Genomic DNA, 21901 nt, shown 5'->3' with positions numbered 1-21901 from the left:
TCCCTGGTTCGAATCCGATTCGAACCAACATTATTTATTATCCCATATGCCTGCTGATAAAAATTATTGGAAAGAAAAAATAGTCTAGGAGAGAAAAAACAGGGAGAGCAGGAAGAGTTGAAGAGAGAAGGAGATGATATAGGAAAGAAACAAAAGATGGGGAAAAGAGGAAAAAGGAAGAAGAGAAGGGAAAAAGGAAATTATAAAATGATGAAATATATTGTACTACCAAAAGCGCCTTGTAAACCATTAACAATACAATAAACTATTTTAGTGTGTAGCAATACGAAGATTTTTCTAATAATTCCCGATAGAAAAGTGATAGTCTTATAGTCACTCGTTGTACTTACGTTCTTCAGGCTCTGCTCGCAGAAGGCATCGAGCTTGGTCTTCTCTTCTTCGAGGATCTGCATGTTCTTCAGCTCCTTGTCCATGGCGAGGCCGCTTTTATTGGCGGCTCTGGACTTCTTTCTTTGCTTCTTCATGGTCGCGGCCGCCTTGCTGTAGGTCTCGGATCTGGTCTTGTGCTGCTGAAGAAACTTCTTCTGCTCGCTCTGAAAGCCCATCCCCCGGCGTTGCATTATTCATTGTCACCAGAGGTCTCGGGGACTCGGGGACGAGTAATGTCCCTTCCGGGGATCAGTTTCGGGGCGGTTTACTTACCTGAACGACTTTCGTGTCCTTCTCCAGGTTGGTCTCCAGTGGCACCAGCAGGTCCACGTAGAACGCTTTTAGCTGAAATGTAAAGGATAATGAGAAAATTGTTGTTACACAATATATGGATAATGTTCTAATTAATCGCATTTTTATCATTTTGACTAATATTTTTTTATAGGAGGGGTTACACAAATATTTTGTATTAAAAGAGCGCACGTATATTAATATGGGTATAATATCTAAAGTAATTTTAAGTATAATTATGAAAAAAATGATTACGACTAAAAAAAGAGAAAACGTAATAAAAAGACGTTTAAATATTTTTTTCAACATTTAAAAGCAAAGACGATAAAAACAGCGCTTCCTACTGGGCTGATGAAAGAGAAGATTAAGAGAGCGATGTTTCTTTATTTCCGCACCGTGTCTCAAGTTCGCTCTACGTGAGTTCTAGGCGTTTTACGAGTCTCTCTCTTTCCCGAGCCAGAGTTAATTTATACTCGTAAGAGGTAGAGTCTCTGGTTGAATGTATCTCGACGGAAAACGTCATAACAATGATAAAAATGCTCTTTATTCTTTTTTATTAGTATTCGGAGAGAGAAAGAGAGAGAGAGAGAGTGGTAAGAAAGAAGAACGCTAAAAGGTGACGCGTGAAATTCCGAATAATGGTTATGTGAAAGCCTGGTCTTCGTATTCGTATAGCAGTTCACGAGATAAAGAATTAAAGAAAAAACATACACAGATCCAACTGTATATACCTAAAGCAATTCTAAGTAAGTACAAAAAATTTGGATAAAAATTAAGGAAGATCTTTCATATAAACATATACTCATATCTTTTCCTGAGGAAAATTACTTTTCCAAAAGAGGAGATGATAATTAGATTTTTATCTTTTTTCTCTAAGTTTTAGAAAAGTAAAAGAATGAAATTTTATGGACATTTCCTTAATAAAAAAAGACATTTATTAATAATTTTTAATCCTTCTATTAACACATACGATACAGAAATATAGAAGTATATAAAAGACGTTATTTAATTATTAACAAAGAATCATCTTCTACAATTTTTTACATTTTATTGTAGAATATCGCTCTTTGTATATATAAATGAAAATAATAAAATCAAATTTCCAGACACATCAACTTCATTTCCAAAATTCGAAGCTCCCGCTTTCGACATTTTGACGTTCGCCAGCTCGATCTCTAGTTGATGAAGAAATCTTATTCGGTCCCTCTCTCACCGGAGATCTCGACTCTCGAAATTCGATTCAACTTGGGAACGAAGTCATTCGAGTTCGACCATCCCTTAAATCTTCGCCCGCAATCAAATCGTTATCCTCTCCATCCGGTCAAACATCCGGCCAAAACGTCTGCGACGGCATGATTTTCCGACCGCGATAATAATATATCTCATGTTTGCCAGCCACTTCGATGCATCAGCGTATTAACCTTTTCGCGAATTGCCCATTCCACCTAACCTATCGCAATCCTTTCTCCATCGGCGTTTCTTCGAGAGTTACCCTATCATGCCGTTTCTCCTCTCACAACTCTCCCCACATGTTCGCGAACAAGTTGTTTGTTTTACAGTTCAAGCACCCTTTGCCTCGCTTTTTGTACGTCGCTCAAAGGTAGGCGGATTGCAACCGCTCTGGTTGCTATGGCGGCGATACGTGGCAAGAGAGAAACAGGAGATGGGAGGGAGATATCCAACTTTTTTTTATCTGTTTTTCCTCCCTCCTTCAACCCGGTTTCGCCGCCACTCGCGGAATACACGAATCTCTACGCATCGTGAATTTAATCCGCGAGCTTTTAGAGAAACGTCGCCTATTTTTATTGGGAAATTCAGCACTCTTTATATATCTGATTGCGAATAGCCGTTGTCGCCATGTTGGATTCGCTCGCGAGCGTCTTTTTCCGCTCACTTCAGTTCGGTTTGCTTTGCTTCGCTTCATCGACTAATAATTATTATTATTATCCGCAGCGCGTTTTTCCGCAGCACCGACTTCTGGTCGCGCGCGACCGCATATCAGAAAATCAATACAGGCAGAGAGTATTAGAAATGTTGATTTACGAGTTTTTATCTGTAATTGTTGCGAAGAAATAAATAATGATAAATTTTAGATTGTAATTTGTATTTTTCTAAAATTTTAATAAAATTAATCTTAGAATTTTGAAGAAAAAATAAAGTTTTTTTTTCTTAAGGAATGATACAAAGTATTATTAAATCAAGATAAGCAGTTTGATATTATTAAGTATTAATTTTTTGATTATTTATTATAAAAACAATTAAAATTAGATAATTTTGTTTTCAAGTTTAAGTTTAAAAAATAAGAGATACAGAAATTAATAAAAAAAATTGTTCATTTTTTTTCTTACAATATTAGTATTTGTTACATAAAAAGAAATATAAAATATTAATTATTTATTTTGAAAAAAAATAAAATAAGATAATTTTTCATTTGACAAACGATAATATTCTTTTTATTTATTAGTATTTTTATATAAAAAATACAGAAAGCAAATTAACAATTATTGAATAACATTTGCAACTTAATTATAAAATATCTACAATCTCTGAAAAGAAGAGAAAAAAGATTTTAGAAAAATAGCTCAATAATAGATTAATAATTTACAAAAGTTAATCGGGAAAGCCTCGTGAATTTCGTGAAACTATCGATCGTTCAAAAAGGTCCACGCCCGCCAAAAAGCTGCAAAGTAATGCAAGCTACGTGAATTCCACTCCATATAGCCTTCTCCACCCCACTGTGGACTTGGCACTCGTTCTTCTCTTTCCGCGCGTAACACTTCTTTCGTTTGCTTCTTCCGAGCTCGAGATAATCTTTGTCTGAAGTGAGTTTTTCAGCGGATCATGACGCAATCCGCGTACACTTTGCTCTTGTTTGTTTCTTTGAAAATTCCTCGAAGATTCAAAGGTCAATGATCTTTTACGCGCGTAAAGTTTATCCCAAAATATAAATTAATTATTAAAACATAAATTAATTATTTACTTTATGCAACAGAGCAATTAATTATATAAATATTTAATACAGGTGACAGGTAAAAAATTTCATGTTAGATTAAGTTAGGTTAGATCTTAAACACCCATATAACTTTTAAGAGGATTTTGGAAAAGGATTGTGGAAGGAAAAAGTGGTTAAAAAGAGGAAAAATGATGAAAAAAAAGAGAAGAAGAGAGAGAAGAGGGAAAGAAGGATTATAGATGTAAAGTCGCTTATGACTAGGTAAAAGGAATTAAAGAGATATTGTAAAAGGTTTGGGTTCAAACGTTCCTTGTAAAAGTGTCTTTTAACCCCAAGGGGATCAAAATAAACGTTACTTATTTACTATAAACGATATTATTGTGCGTCTTTCCTAACTATATCTACATATGCGGGTGTGTCCTTATTAAGATGAGGATCCTTCTACGATTGTCTGTTTCGTGTAATACTAATTATTATTTATTCGTTTTCTAGTCTTTTGCCGCATTAACTTGACAGAAGTAAAAATGCTTCTCTACGATTACGCTTGCAATATACATACATCAAGGATCCCATGGACCATCTACTTTTGTCTCTATATGACGTCTTGAATGACAGATGAGCTGTCAACTCATCATATTGTGTGCTTTATATAAAACATATATGTATATTTTGTACGAATATAAACACAAGATTCCTGGAATTAAGATACACTGTTATATCCTCTAAATCTAGATTAGAAGTCTAATATAAAAGTATATTTGTATTACAATTCGTATGTGTGCATGCCGGAGAGACGGCCAAACTCCGATAGGTTAGCACCACACATATCTAAACATATGCACGTATACACATATACACATGATAGGTTAGCACCACACATGTCTAAACATATGCACGTATACAACACATATGCGTGAAAATTTTCTGCACTGTTTTCTTATTTATTAGGCTTTTAAACTTATATCTAAAAATATACTAATACTTCTTCATTCAATTTCTAGTCGGAACCTATCTTATTTTGTACGTACAAACAGCAAAACTTTTATATTAAACAATTATTTTTTCGACCTGACGACAGAAGTCGGTAAAGAAATTTTAGTTTTAAAATTTTTTCTTGTTTTTAACATAAAATCAATAGGTTCCCACTTTGTTTCTGTACGTGTTTTAATTGTGGAAAAGCATTAATTATTTTATTAAACTAATAAAAAGATTTCGGTGCAGAAAAATTTATAATCATCTGATCGATAAAACAGACATCCGGCATCCTCTTAAACGTAACAAAAAGTAACTTCATGTGTATCATGTATACATGAATTTCTAATACATGTTTGATCTAGATGATTTATAATGTAAAATTCAAAATATCAGTAATTATTCTTCGAAAATCAGTCGATGATTACCGATATTTTTAATTCGAAAATGAGGGCGCTGTTAAATTGCAAATCGCAAAAAGATATAGTGCAAAAGAACTAATTAAGTCTTGCCTGTGCTTTGACGTAGGAAAAAAGCAACAGTAAACTTAATGTTACTTAATTGCCATGGCAGAAAAGAAGCGTTCCTAGTTTCGGATTAGATGAGGATTAAAAGGTACAGCTGGGCTTAGGTTAGGTTAGGTTAGAGAAAGGTTATATTATGTTAGGTCGCTGTGAAGAAATATTTTTGCGAAGAGAGGTCGCGACCCTCTCTCGGAATGAAATTACAAAATGCAACGACGGTATGTCCGAGAGGGAGGGGCTGGGGGCTGGGAAGTCGTAATAACTACATGTCGTTATGGCCGCAACGAGATTCTATGCTCAAACGAAACGCCTGCGGGGGTATAATGTCGCCCCTGAGCCAAGCGACGGCGAGTCGCAGGATCAAAGGGATTCTCGCGGACTTCTGTATATCGTTCTATAGGGTGTCGTAAGATCGACAATGAGAGGACAAAAAGACAAAAAGAGAATGAGGAAAAGTTTACATTATTTTTCTGTAAGAAAATAAAATTTTCTCAGGTTGTTACAAAATAATAAATTATATATATATATATATATATATATATATATATATATATATATATATATATATATAGGAAATAGTTTTAATAATCTATATTAAATTTATAATTAATAATGTATATACTTGGTGACGATAAACGTGTTATTTGATTAATAATTATTTATTATATTTGTTATAAACTATTATTCATTTATTATAAATTTTATTAATTACTTTTTTGTCTAATTTTTTTATTTAATTAATTTCTCTCCAGATATCTATATGTATATTTCAAGCAATGTGAAACACAATATAAAAATTCAATTTATTCTTTGTGAATATAAGATGGGCTAAAATATATGTATAATAAGAAAAGATGAATTCTCATGCAAAAGTTGAAAATGTAAACTAAAATTTATTCATACAATGCTTTGAAAAAATATAAAGTTTACAATTTTTTAAATTATTAACATATTTCTTTTAAACTTGAATAAAAATAATTTACTAGAGCTTGTTGAAATAAATTCAATAACATAAGATTATTGAAACTTAAGCGAGCGCAAATATATTATTAATTTTCCAATTTATGAAGTTAACTTTCTTGAAATTAAAGCTTCGTACGAAAAATAAAAGTTTTATTTTATGTTTTCGATTTATTTCTTGCACAAGAAATTACTTTTCTCTTTTTTCATTGTAATATGTTTTTCGCGATCCACTTTATACAGATAAACAAAGAAATGCGAGATGCTTTCAATACATAGGCTTGGCACGATGGCGAAAAGGACATCTTTACGAATCTTGGCAGACGCGACTGTCTGACGTAATCCCCGGAAATGGACGGCGCCAGGATGAAAGACAGACGGAAAAAATGAGGGAGACAGACGCACAATGCGCCTCTTCTTAGCTGCATTACGAAATGTCTCGAAATATTATTCGATCGCGATAAAATTGTATAAAGAATGTAAAGAAAATCCTGATAAATAAAAATATTATTTAAATTATTATGTTGTAATAAAAAATGATTATAAGACTCTAAAATATTAATTCACCACTGAAGAGATGTTAAAGACAATAAAAATAAAATATAAATCAAATTTTTCTTGTTATACATGTATATAGACATCTATTAATGAAAATATTTCTACTAGTTGCAAATTATTTATTTTTTTTACATAACTCAAATTTCTTATTTGTATCAATAATTGATACTTCTCATTATTTTGTGTATTATAAAATGAATATTTTACGTGATAGTTTATAAGTTAATATGTCGAAGTAAAATATAAAATATCTCGAAAACTCTCTTTCTTTATTGGTCATCCTACTCTTATAATTTTTTATGTCAATAAATATTACAAGAAATCAATTTACATAAAAAATTTGCATGATTTCATTTAAAAATATTAACTTAATTAAAACAATCTAAAAAAAAAAATTATTTTAGTTAAAGTTCAAGCTTATCAACATTTTTCTTCCTAAAAAAAAACAACTTTTGTTCGAAATATTGTTTTCTAAAATGCCAGTCTTTTTATATATTTAAAATATATTAATTCTATATTTATAATAAAAATGTCTCATTAAAAAAAATATGTCTTTCTATTGTTATATGACTATTAATATATATATATACATATACTTACGATGTTCATCTCCTGATCCTGGATCTCCTTGTATACCTCGACGATTCTCATCAGCGCGAAACCTGCAACATAAAAAAGCAGGCCTCGATCAGTCCTCGATCGTTTTCGTAGGACTCCTCTCGCGGGATCGAACGACCGAAACTTTCGTCCTGAATTATTCAGACGCGGTTTGGCGTCGCCGATACTTTAATCCAGAGCGAGGGAGTAAAAGTGGAGAACGAGAATAAGCGGGGATGCGAGAAGCCATGATAGCTTAAAGCGTTGCGTTACGATGCTTGCGGTTACCCGCCTCGAGTGACTTTCCTACCGAAAGCTCGCGGAAAGCTCGCCGCAAAAACAAAGTTTTTACGGAGAGAGGAAACTTTTCCCATGGAAACGTTTCCCGTGTCTCTCCCTCTCTCTTTCAATCCTCTACACTCAAATTGATTTCTCTCTTCTCCTGAGCGAGGTGTTGGCATAAACTTGGACGAAGATCGATGAAAGCAAATACTTATACAAAAATGCATATCAAGAAACACACTAGTGTTTTGCGCTAAATCATGGGTATATCTGTGCACAAGCCTCCTGAATTGAAAATAGATATTGGGATCTGAGTAATTATAAGTATACGTACAAAATATTTATTGTAGATTTAAATTAACACAATATAAAGGGAAGCTGTAAAATTTATCTGTACTTTATGAAAAATCACAATAATTGTAATTTACAGTGAATATATTTTTAATTATTAAATTTTTTAAGCGACTTTAATTTATAAAAATTAAAGATTGCCTCTTTTATTTCATACTTTACTTATTTTCATATATAAAAAATTATACAAAAATTTTGTAAACGTATTTCTTTAAAATTATCTATAAAGCTATTATAAATAATTTTTAATAACACAACATTTTATGTAAAAAAATATACAATATATGTATTACAGAGTTTCTAAATAAGTGTGAAAAACTTTAGGATATATGATTCTCGTAAATTAAACTCTTATATCTTTCCCTGAGGTTTTTAATTTTTTTTCTTGAAAACTATAAATTTTACAAAAAAAAAACGAAACAAATAAAAACATTTCTAAAGGAAACAAGCTTTCAACGCATATTTTTAGATAATCACATTTTGGTCTGTTAGAAAGTTCTAATAAAAAATTGAATAGGGATTGTTAGTTTCATCCCCTTATAACGTTATGGAGGATTAAAAAATATTTTAAAAAATCGTTCTCACTAGTAGAAAATATCCATTAAATTATATTTTTTTAATCGGTCTAAAATTTGATAAAAAAAAATTAAAAACCTAATTTTTCCTTAGAGTGAGATATAGGGAGGAGTATATATGTTCATATAAAAACCCCATTTAAATCTCTGACAAAGAATCACTTTTTAAAGTTTCTCGCACTTATTTAAAATCACTCTGTATATATATTAAATGTTATATACGTTAAATAATATTTTTCCTTCTTGTATTTTTAACATGGCTTCTTTCTTACATATAGATGAAAAAAGAAGTATAGCGCGTATAAATTTTCCATACGTTTGCATGATTTCCGCAGTTACGGAAAGAGCCCGCGCCTTGATGTAGCGTGAAAAGATATTGGCGAGACGACGAGACTACGGCTCCTAGGTCACGTGCGACAAATATCGCCTACGCGATAACGCACGTGACGGCGGATAGGTACTGTCGAGAGCTACCTCGGTATATCTTGTATATTTCTCCTCTATTCCGCGGAAGCGCGATTTTTGCTCCCGCGTGTGCCGCGAATTTTACATTTTATCGAACGAGAACCTGACATCTCGAATATATATACCTTTGGCGGATGTATTAGTCATTTGGACGTAACGCGTGCCGTTGTTCAGAAATACGAGCGCGGAAACGCCATATTTTTATGCGTTTTTCCTGCGTTCCTTTAAATATATCCGAATGTAGGGGCTGCATCCCCCATTACGAGTATCGTACTTTATTACCTATACCTAACCAAGGTTTACCGTTATCTAAATAAAATTATATAGATGATCACCTAGCGATAAAGCTTTGGCATCATCTTATCTTTATATAGATAATAAAATATGAATTATCTATATCCGTGTATCTTATATAAATGAAAAAAATGTTTTTTTTTATTAAATTATTTAAAATAATATGCAGATCGCAGAATTATTGGTTTAGAGTCATAACACATCAAAATATTTAAATATTATTATTAAGTAACAGAACTTTAGCAGTAAGCAAGAGAAATTTAAAAATGAAAAAAATAATATATTTTTATATCCCTTCTATAATTTACATGTTTTTATAACTGTGTTTACATAAGCGGTCTTAAAATTAATATTATCTAAAAGTTATAACTTTATCTTTTATTTAAATATATTTAAATCAAAACATCTTTATCCTATCTAAAATAAATTTACATATTTTCATCTCATGTTTATCTAGCTAATTTTTAAATCATCTAAGCACAACACCCCTAACAGCACACACATATCCCGAAATCACTCGAAGAACATCCTAAAGATGTTCGAATATCCTCTGGATATTCTCTGAATATACTCTGAATATCTTTCGGATATGTTATACTATTAGAGACTGTACCTAATTAATAATAAATAAATATAATATAATAATATATTTTCACGCTATTATTCTCTCTCTCGAGGGAAATTTTTATTCCATTCCAGAAATTTTATCGACACTTCCACTCTAAATTTTGCATTTGTTTTAAACCCGATCTCGGAGAGCATAAATTTTTGATAGCCGATGGTGTCCGACGGAATTTCAGTATCTGCGCAAGCTAGAATTTCTCTATCTTTTCCACTTTGCCTCCGGCGCGGCGGACGGAAACGAACGACGAGGTCACGTGCAGCTGCAGTGACAGCTATTACCTGGTTCTTAAATGAAAGGCTAAAGATAGTAGACAACGGTAGACAAAGGGTGCGCCTGTCGTATCTCAACCGTACAATATCGTAATCCTCTGCCACGCGAGAAACTCCGAGCCCGGGGAAGTCCCCGTTTATACATACGCCGTGTCCGGATATATAGGGTAGTCCAGAAAGAAGATATATACCGCCGCGGAAAAGCTTTACACATTCACGCTCGGAATTTGCGGAATATAAATGTCGGATCCACAGATTTTCGGTGCGCTGCTGATTCCCAAATTTTTTCATAGATTGCAAACAGTGGAGAAAAATCTTTTCTCAGAATCTCGATAAATCTTGAAATTTATAGAATTTTTCGAATTATGGAACGGATTCTCAAATTCATAGGTTCGTAAATGTCATATCCTTAAGGGGATGCCGGAGAGACGGCCGAACTACGATAGGTTAGCACCACACATATGTAAACCTATGCACGTATACACATATACACATGATAGGTTAGCACCACACATGTCTAAACATATGCACGTATACAACACATATGCGTAAAAGTTTTCTGCACCGTTTTCTTATTTATTAGGCTTTTAAACTTATATCTAAAAATATACTAATACTTCTTTATTCAATTTCTAGTCGGAACCTATCTTATTTTGTACGTACAAACAGCAGAACTTTTATATTAAACAATTATTTTTTTCGACTTGACGACAAAGTCGATAAAGAAATTTTAGTTTTAAAATTTTTTCTTGTTTTTAACATAAAATCAGTAGGTTCCCACTTTGTTTCTGTACATGTTTTAATTATGGAAAAGCATTTATTATTTTATTAAATCAATAAAAAGATTTCGGTGCAGAAAAATTTATAATCATCTGATCGATAAAACAGACATCCGCGGCATCCCCTTAATGCCCGTTCTACAATACGTCGTAAGTCGCAGTCGGATGTCGGAACGTAAGCGATTGTCCAATGAGGCCGGTTCTATAATACGTCGTATGTCGCAGTCGGATGTCGGAACGTAAGCGATTGTAAGGAATGAGGAAATTTTGTTTTCGAAAAAGAAATTTTCTCATTGGACCATCGCTTACGTTTCGACATCTGACTGCGACGTATTGTACGGACCTAAGTAACCTAATTTAAAATCCTAATGTCAACTTCAAATAACCAAACTTCAATAATCTAATTTACCTTGACCTCAAAAATTGTAAGAGTAAAAAAGAAAATTCTCAATAAAATACTGTTATCAGTGTTGTGCTTAGATAATTTCAAAATTAGCTAGATAAAGATGAGATAAAAATATTTAAATTTATCTTAAATAAGATAAAGATGATTGCGTTTTAAATATATCTAGGTAAAAGATGAAAATATGTAAATTCATCTTAAGTAAGATGAAGATGATTTTGTTATAAATATATCTAGATAAAAGATAAAATTATATAGCAATTTATCTAGATAATTTCCAGATAATATTTTGAAAAACGCTTATATAGCTACTGCTATAAAAAATGTAAATTATAAAAGGGATATAAAAATATATTTATACTTTTATTTATAAGTTTTTATAAATAATCGAATCTAATTTAAAAAATGTAAGGATTTATCATTTACTTTAATTTTTACGATAATCACGTAGAGATGTTTTTGTTATAAAAAAAACTTAGCCTAATCTAACCTAAAAAAATACAGAAAAAATCTAACATAATCTAATCTAAAAATAAAGTATGATATTTTAAATCGGCCAAAGAGCCCAAGCGCGAAAAATTAATTCTTCGAAACTGTATCTCTTGGTTTAAGATTACTAAGTTCCATATATAAATTAATCTCGAACTTACATATGGAGAAATCTAATCTAAAAAATAAAGAAAAACCTAACCTATAATCTCTGACCTTAAAAAATACAAACAATTTACAAACGCTATTTTCATATCCGATTAAGAATTTGTAATTATTTCGATTTCTATAAAATGTGTCATAGAGATATTAAAAAAAATTTTTCTATAAAATAAAAAAGTACTCCACGATTCCAATACGGGAGTATCACACGTTCGAGGCTTTCCGCGTGACTTTATCCATGGACCATCCCCTCGGAGGATTTGGATCCGTTGTTTCTGCTTAAACCTCTATGCGACGAGCATTAGCCGAAGCCGCACGCTTATGGGGGTTGTGGAAAGAGGTGGGGGGAAAAGCCTAAAGCCCCCGAGCGTAGTTACGCCTCGTTACATCTCGTCGTATACCTATCTATATCCTCCAACCCTCTGCGACACGAGATGCCGAGCAACGCGCATCTCGCGATAGAAAATACACGGTATTCAAATATATCGCGATGAGATGACTGAAGAAAATTTGCATAAAAAAAGCAAAGAAGTAAATAAGCAAAATTGTTACTAGAGAGGATGTCTTTTTGTTAGGGAAATATTATATCTTTTTATTTCCATATTAAATTATTACAAAAAACGCCGCTGAATGTTTTTTTTTTTTTTTCAGATAAAATAAAACTTGCAAAAAGTAAATTAAATAAGGTTTATATAAAATATAAGCATTTAAAACACGAAAAATAGTTATCTTTATTTTCTCAGAATTATTGACTAGAAAAACTATGATTAAATAGTAAAAATTAATAAATTAATAAATTAAAAAATTAAATAATTAGAAAATAAATAAGTAAAGTAATAAATAAAATAATTAATAAAGTTTGCAAAATTATTGCAAGGCAAATAGTCTCCCTTGTTTCCTAGGAAAATTGATTGGATCTTAACGGGATGCCGGAGAGACGGCCGAACTCCGATAGGTTAGCACCACACATATCTAAACCTATGCATGTATACACATATACACATGATAGGTTAGCACCACATATGTCTAAACATATGCACGTATACAACACATATGCGTGAAAATTTTCTGCACCGTTTTCTTATTTATTAGGCTTTTAAACTTATATCTAAAAATATACTAATACTTCTTCATTCAATTTCTAGTCGGAACCTATCTTATTTTGTACGTACAAACAGCAAAACTTTTATATTAAACAATTATTTTTTCGACCTGACGACAGAAGTCGGTAAAGAAATTTTAGTTTTTAAATTTTTTCTTGTTTTTAACATAAAATCAGTAGGTTCCCATTTTGTTTCTGTACGTGTTTTAATTGTGGAAAAGCATTTATTATTTTATTAAACCAATGAAAAGATTTCGGTGCAGAAAAATTTATTACCATCTTATCGATAAAACAGACATCCGGCATCCCCTTAATCTGAGAATAAAAATATCCAAAATTTATTCAATACCCGTACACATCGTTACCGCAGATTGGCATCAAAAACTGGAATAAGGATTGTGAAGTAGAAAGCCTGAGTAATTGAAGATAGTAAGATAATACGATATGCATCTTAGATAGTAACCGAAGAACATCTCAACGAGTTCTCTTGTCGCGTGTAACGCGATCGCATTAAAGCGAACCATTTACAACCCCGTTCGATATGAAACGACGTGTATAAGGGTGAGACCGAGCCCCTTTCGCCGCTCTTCAATCTCAGCGTTAATGCATCCGACCGACTATGATAGGGCGAAACGGGACTCGTGTGCTTGTCGTGCGAAATTTCTCTCTTGTTACACAATGGGAAGCCTCGCGTTACAAGTGTAAACGGGAGCCAGCTACGCTTGGAATAACTACGGAAGCTTTCTCCCTCTCTCTCTCTTGTATGGAAGGGTGTGTTAGTATGTACATGCACATACATGTATGAGAATGTGCGAAAGTCTTTTCAAAACGAAAACGCCCTTATTAGACGTTGCTCTTCGTAGAACTTTAAATATTCATTCGGAGAAGAAAAGAAGATTCTCAAAATACTGTTATCCGTGTTGCGCTTAGATAATTTCAAAATTAGTTAGATAAAGAAATGAGATAAAAATATTTAAATTTATCTTAGATAAGATAAAGATGATTTCGTTTTAAATATATATCTAGATAAAAATGAAAATATGTAAATTCATCTTAGATAAAATAAAAATGATTTTGTTATAAATATATCTAAATAAAAGATAAAATTATATAGTAATTCATCTAGAAGATAACTTTCAGAAAATATTATTTTTAAGACCTCTTATAAACATAATTATAAAAATAATGTAAATTATAAGAGATATAAAAATATATTCATTCTTCTATTTATTTAAGTTTTTATTGTTTAATGCTCAAGTTCTACTAATACTTAAGTATTTTTACGTGCTATGACTCTAAACCAAATTATCTGAATATTATTCTACATAATTTAGTATAGATAACACTTTTTCTCTAATTTAAGATGCAGATATAAATAATACACATTTTTATTAGCTATATAAAGATGATATGGCGTCAAAATTTCATCTAGATGATCATCTATATAATTTTATTTAGATAACAGCAAACACTGATTGTTAATGATTATTAAATTGCTAATTTTATTTAAAACTATCAGTTAAAAAAATATTAGCTTGTATACTGAATATATTATAGTACAACTATAACTATAATGATACTTGTACAACTAGAGAAGTAATAATTAATATTTCTATAAAAAGAAATAAGTAAAAAATTTTTTTAATTTAACCACCAAAAAAAGATCATCCTCATCTATCATCGTGCGATATTACTAGATTTCTATTTTATAATAATTATATATTTTATTTCCACAGATTCAAGACTTTAAAGCGCCCGAGAATTTCGAATTTTAATAACAAAAAATAATGTCCTCAGCATTTTCAAATTTTTTCCCATGTTTAAATCTGCAAAATTTAAAATTTGCGGTTTTTACATCCCCGTACCACTGTTGACAAATCCGGGCTTATTACAGTCTCTCTCATTAATCCCTCCACCCCAAACAGACTTCTCCCTATTGCGTGTGTCGATGGTACATTTGGATATATTTAAAACGCTAAAAACCACGTATCGGGGATGAGAGAGTGCAATAAGCAGCGTACAAATCAGTCAGAGGTTATATATATATAGGTTAGATTAGGTTAGGTTCAATCTTGCCGAGTCAAACGGAATGTACAATTTTGCAGGGATTCGTTTTGGAGTTGCGGATGCTAATATTGATTCGAGGGAATGTAAACAGAAGTTGTTTTCGATTTCGTCGGGGCTTATCGAGTCGGATTTACAACTAGACAGTATTTTTCCGGCCGATTTATACAAATTCGATTTTCCCAAAAGTATATACAGGGTGTCCGGTAATTAACGATTACAAATGGATTCTTTGGTCAATTTGGGAACGATTTTTCCTCAGCGAAAATGTCGAAAAAGGTCAATTTTATTATAGTAAACTCTACCTGAAATTAACTGAAGAATGTAATTATATTAGACTTTTAACTCCAAAACGTTTAGTTTTCAAAAAACCCATTTTTTTCAATCGCTTATAACTCGAAAATTATTGACTTCTCAACATTTTTGCTGAGAAAAAATCGTCTTCAAATTGGCCAGAGAATCCGCCCTTAATCATTGGTCCGTTAATTACCGGACACCCTGTATATCACTAACTCAAAAGTGTCGATATGCCTTTAAATAAATTATTAACATTTTTCACCAGAAAGAGTGTTTGACATTTGTACATGTTCCAAGTAGCAAGCTGACGTCATTAAACGTCAAAATGACGTCATTATGATATTCAATAACGTCATTAGACGTCAAAATGATTGTACTCTTGTTAGAGATAAAGTTGAAGTTTTCATTTTATAATTATCAATTTACGATTAAAAAAACGTACAAGATTCGCTATTAATATCTTATCGCAATTATAAATAATAATAATAATTTATTATTAAAAATAAAATAATTATTTAAATTATATTAAATATTTAAAATGTATTAAATTATTTAAAATTCCTTATAAAAATGATGATAAAATAATTTAGCTGAATGATAATAATGAAATTATTTCAATTATTAATCGATCGACGAATTAATTAAGAGAAATTACCAAAACCAGATAAAATTAATATAGATAATTGTGAAAATAGAAGAATGTTTGATTTGACACAACTATGTATTTCTGTGATATACATATCTATTTCGAACATTATATATTTTCATTCGCGGTTTTATTGGCATGGAGCAGTTAATTGGTGGAAACCGGGGCGTAACTGAGATAATGAAATTAATTAACTTTCGATTATTACGCGGGGAGATTGAATCATGCCGCTTAATTGTCATCTCTTTTCGGCACTTTACACCGATTTGTTTATCGATTGCGTTAAACAATGTTATTGTTATTAATCGTACCCGCAACTAATAAAGAACGGCCTTTCTATCTTGCGGTCGATACATTTTCGAAATAACAACAAACGCGAATCGATGCTTAGCGCGTATCCTGTGTTACGATTAAAAGCGGATTAAATCGCACCGGATTATCCTCGTACGGCGTATGCTGATAATTAACAGCAGCCAACGTTAACGCGTAAAAAAAAAAAAAGTTGAAACGACAACGGAATCTTATTATTCCACACGCGTCTCGATTCCACATCCACAATTTACAAATAGAACGCTGTACGTTATTTGTGATTTGCATCGATTTATGCAAATCCGCTTATTCCTGCAAAACGGCACGATTCGATAATTTATCATCCCGATGCGTCGATTGAATCCAAGTTACGGAAACTCCGAGTGTTGAGGCAAGGTTTAATTTTAACTTTTCCGCGTACAAAGACTCAGTATTTTGATTTTTAGCGTTAAATGTTGACATCATAAATAAAATAAGTGCTTAATTAATTGAGAGACATATTAGTTGCAAATTAGAAAAAGTTACGAAAAATATTTTTTTTATTATTTTAAATCAAATATGATATTTTTAAAATAAATCTTTGAATGTTTAAAACGATGTCACAAGCCAATTTTTACCAGCACGTTTTTGAAATAATTGAGATTTAATAAGCAAAAAAAGACTTTTTTTTGCTTATTAAATCTCATTTTTTATTTGCCTCCCGAGAGAAAAATAATGGTAAAATCACAATTTCGTAAAAAAAGGACCTTTTTTTCTCAGGAGCATCTCCATATGACAAGTAGTTCCCAGCTTTAATCTTTCATAACGTGACTGAAAAGTAAGATGTTAAAATAAAAATATGCATTTTATAGGGGATGAATAATACATTCATAATATTTAATCAAACTTCCCAGATAACACTAACCATTTTTGCAAAAAAATTTTTAATATCGCAAAAAAAAAACATTTTTTACACATTAAACCTCAATTGTTTTTTAAATTTGACGTGATAGCGAAATTTGGTTTGCGGCACTCAAAAATCAATAAGAAACACTTTTGTTTAAAACAATTTTTAACCGTAAATTAATAATATCACTCTCTGATGATAAAATTCGATATCGCTCAGTTGTTTGTAAGCTATAAAATATCAATTGTTGCACCTCGTTCAGTCAATACATTCAAAATATTCTTTTCGCAATTCACACGTTAAATAATATTTGTAAAAAGCAGTTCACAGATATTACATATTCAATATTCGTACCCATATAACCATTATATATATATTCCAAAATATCGAGAATTTGCGAATATCACGAAACGTTTTGCGATAATACTCATTTGATTTAGAAAAATTGGATTCGAACGTCGTTTCCGGCGGAACTAGTTTCTGAAATACTTCACGATCGTAACGCGCTTATGGCCGTCTATATGCAGGCAATAAATTTCGCCTATTCGGAAGTGCGCCATAATTTCCCCGTCCGCTCCTGTTCACGTGATACGACATTACTGCTGCAAAATGGCAGAATATTGTAAAAAGAATACAAAACGATTCTGAAATAAATTTTATCGACGTAAAGACGAGTAAAATATATTTAATAAAGATTTAAGAACACAAAAAGATGGAATTTAAATAAAAATTTGTTAACGATACAAAGATTAAAAAAAAAGAAAAAAGTAACTCGATAAAGAAATGGGAGCATTCTGAAGAAATTAAAGAATTCAAAAAATATTTTTTGGAAAAATTTAGATTTTTTTCATTTTTGACTCTCCTAAAATCTCGACGCGTATTAATTATTTTATTTTCATTGAAGCATCGAATTTTTATTTCAAATCGTTATCTGCTTCGAGCATTGAACCCATCTCATCAAAATTATCTAACATAATGTCCTTTAACTAAGACATAAAGATTAAAAAAAAGCAAAAAATAATTTGAGAAAAAATAGAAGCATTTTAAAAAAAAATTAAAGAATTGTAAGAATATTTTTTGGAAAAAGTTTAGATTTTTTAAAAATCTTTTGACTCTCCTAGAATCTCGAAAAGTATTAAGGGGATGCCGGAGAGACAGCCGAACTCCGATAGATTAGCACCACACATATCTAAACATATGTACGTATACACATATACACATGATAGGTTAGCACCACACATGTCTAAACATATGCACGTATACAACACATATGCGCAAAAATTTTCTGCACCGTTTTCTTATTTATTAGGCTTTAAAACTTATATCTAAAAATATACTAATACTTCTTCATTCAATTTCTAGTCGGAACCTATCTTATTTTGTACGTACAAACAGCAGAACTTTTATATTAAACAATTATTTTTTTCGACCTGACGACGAAGTCGATAAAGAAATTTTAGTTTTAAAATTTTTTCTTGTTTTTAACATAAAATCAGTAGGTTCCCACTTTGTTTCTGTACGTGTTTTAATTGTGGAAAAGCATTTATTATTTTATTAAACCAATAAAAAGATTTCGGTGCAGAAAAATCTATAATCATCTGATCGATAAAACAGACATCCGGCATCCCCTTAATTATTATATTTTCATTGAAGCATCGAATTTTTATTTCGAATTGTTATCCGCTTGGACCATCAAACCCATCTCATCAGAATTATCTAGCACAATGTCTCTTAACTAGTAATAATCCACCGGTAATGTAATTCGATCACGCGACGGCGAAATCCCACGTTAATTAGTTCGAGACGGCCGAGCCAGCTGAAAACTGTTTGTCTTGGCCTTTCTTGCTGGGCCGGGTCAGAATGTTGTCCTAACCTAACCTAACCCAACCCTAACCTCATCCGAAGGAATCCCTTCCTTCCGCCTCGGGGGTTCTATTCCTCCTCTCTCTCTCTCTCTCTCTCTCTTTCTTCCTCTTTTTCTCTTTCTTTCACCCTTTCTCGCTCTTCCTTTCTCTCGTTCAATTCCGTAGAACGAGATGCTCGAATCAGTTAAGGTTGAGGGAATGCAACCACTCCTGACTAAATTGAGGGTACTTCAATTTGTCTTAATTTTTTACGCGTACCGCTGACATCCCCAATTATTCCTCAGTTATGTTTCCAAATCACGCAGAGGATATGGTTAGAAATACCGTGTTTGCTGTTATCTAAATAAAATTATATAGATGATTATCTAGATGAAATTTTGGTGTCATCTTATCTTTATATAGATAATATAATAAAATATAATAAAAATATATGTTTTATCTACAGCTGTATCTTAAATAAAAAAAGTGTTATCTTTATAAAATTATATAGAATAATGTTCAGATAATTTCATTTAGTGTCATAGCACATAAAGATGTTTAAGTAATAAAACAATAAGCAATAAAAATTTATAAATAAAAATATAAATATATTTTATAACCCTTTTATAATTTATATTTTTTTTTATAATTGTGTTTACATGAGCGGTCTTAAAAATATTATCTGGAAATTATTTAGATGAATCACCATATAATTTTATCTTTTATCTAGATATATTTAAAACAAAATCATCTTCAACTTATCTAAGATAAATTTACATATTTTTATCTCATCTTTATCTAGCTAATTTTTAAATTATCTAAGCGCAACACTAGAAATATATGTATAAAGCATCCTCGCGCTAAAATTAATATAGAAACAATAAACAAAAGCAACATTTCTAAGCAATACAAAAATCGATTTCAAAAAGATATATTTTAAGAAAGTAAGAGCTATCAAAATCAAGAGAAACAAAGAAATCAGATTAATAAAGAACATTGGCTCCAAATTTATAAAATGTATCAAAAAAATTATTATGATAAAAAATGTTACGAATGATAATAATTTTAATTAAACAATTTTATTTCGTAAAAATATTAAATTCTCAATAAATAAATTATTTGGAAAATATCATGTAAAATAATGTGTAGTATTTCCTCTGACTGATTATTTTATATAATTTACTTATTGAGACTTGAATTCGATGATGCAAAATCGCTTTATCCAGTACAATTATTTATTTTAACACAGAATTTGTTTATTGTATTTATATATATTTTTATATGTAATATATATACATATTAAAATAATTATATAGAATTCTATCTAAATTGAATACTTTAAACGTATTATTCTCTGTTTTAATGATACGAAAAAATATCGGAGGAAAACAGTATTGTGAGGAAAAACAAATATTATGATATTAAGAATAAAATTTAATTTTCTAAAAGTCGTATTTTTTTCGAGATTTCAAAGTTATTGATATTTTTATACTATACATCCGAATATTAAATATTCTGTTGTATCTTCAAAATTTCAAGGATGCAAAGATACCCAAACAGCAAATATTAGTATATTGTCATCGATTTTTGTTGAAATTAAATTGCTCGTTATATAGAATTATTGCAGTCTCACGTAATCTCTTCGTTCCTCGTACTTTCTTCCTCGAGAAGCAGGAAGGAGGGATTCCGCGTCCTTTGATCAAGACACGCGTCAAAGGACATACAAAATATGTTGCAAGATGGCGGGCGGCGGCGGCGCTTGGAGTCAGTGAAATCGAGCCACACAGGGATGGTTTCGGTATTCGAAAAGAGTAACGACTCGCGTCAAGGGAGCTGACTAAAGGGTGGGGAAAAAGAGAGCGAGACACACAAGGTGGATTCGGGGAGATATTCGCAAGATAGAGCTGTCAAGAAGAGAGATGAAGTAGACGCGTGCCGTTTCTCCCTTCTCTTCCACATTTCCCTGTTTCGTTATTCTCGAGATGATACGAAGTATGTCGGAGATCAACGGTACTCGGAGTCTGATCTCTCGCCAATTCTTCAAATAAATAAATATATATATATATATATATAATATATATATATATACCGAAAGAGAAACGAAAGAGAAAAGTGCAAGTTCAAGAGCACATTTCTTATTCAAGAGAATCTTGTGAAGCATTATTATAAGTGCAAGCTTACGAAATAAATAAGTATAAGAACAATATATGTATACATATAAAATATATAAAAATTCCATTTTTTTACTGAAAAATTAAGCAATTTTACTTCTTGCTTGCTATAAAAACATAATGGCCACTATGAAAAAATCTTACAGCCATTCGCCGATTTTTTGCCAAATTCAGGATACTCAAAAGTAGAAAAAAACACGAGAACAATTTTTTTAATTGTACTATACAATTGTTTTTTAATTCAAAATAAAGAAAGAAAAAGTCGGTAATTTTTACGATATTTTCATTTATTTGTAACCAGGCTATATGTTTTTGCAAAAATTTTGGTAATTATTCCGTTCGATAGAGCAAAGTTTCAGCTTTCATAATCGTTTTTTAAAATAGCAGTACGATGATTTTTAACAGAGTTATGAACGATTAAAGTCAACATGCTCATTTTTCATCAATCGACAATAACTCAGTAATAATAACTCGTAGAAAAATTTTTAAAAAACGATTTTGTTAAGAAAACTTTAAGTTTTTACACCAGAGAGTTGAAAAATTTCATAAATTGTTTTTATATACGTAGCGGGTTCGCAAAAAAGATTTCTATTGTTCAGTTCATAGTTTTGTACATGTAAAAATTACCAAATTAACAAAAAAA

The 21901-nt window shown here is 31.2% G+C and overlaps 1 protein-coding gene across 1 annotated transcript in view; it reads right to left on the bottom strand.

Moving 5' to 3' along the window:
- The window catches only part of IRSp53 (Insulin receptor substrate 53 kDa), a 130237-nt gene that overhangs the window by 17895 nt on the left and 90441 nt on the right, over positions 1-21901 (bottom strand). The window contains exons 5-7 of the mRNA XM_085488341.1: positions 7249-7310; positions 664-735; positions 351-554 (exon numbers count right to left, since the gene is read on the bottom strand). Of these exons, the coding sequence (XP_085344467.1) occupies positions 351-554; positions 664-735; positions 7249-7310 (338 nt within the window). The remainder of the gene's footprint in view (positions 1-350; positions 555-663; positions 736-7248; positions 7311-21901) is intronic.

This window comes from Nylanderia fulva, unplaced genomic scaffold, assembly GCF_048542155.1.
Source record: "Nylanderia fulva isolate GAGA-0341 unplaced genomic scaffold, ASM4854215v1 Scaffold68, whole genome shotgun sequence".
Classification (NCBI taxonomy): domain Eukaryota; kingdom Metazoa; phylum Arthropoda; class Insecta; order Hymenoptera; family Formicidae; genus Nylanderia; species Nylanderia fulva.
Note: the sequence above shows the minus strand (reverse complement) of the source record. Positions and strands in the feature narration are given on the sequence as shown.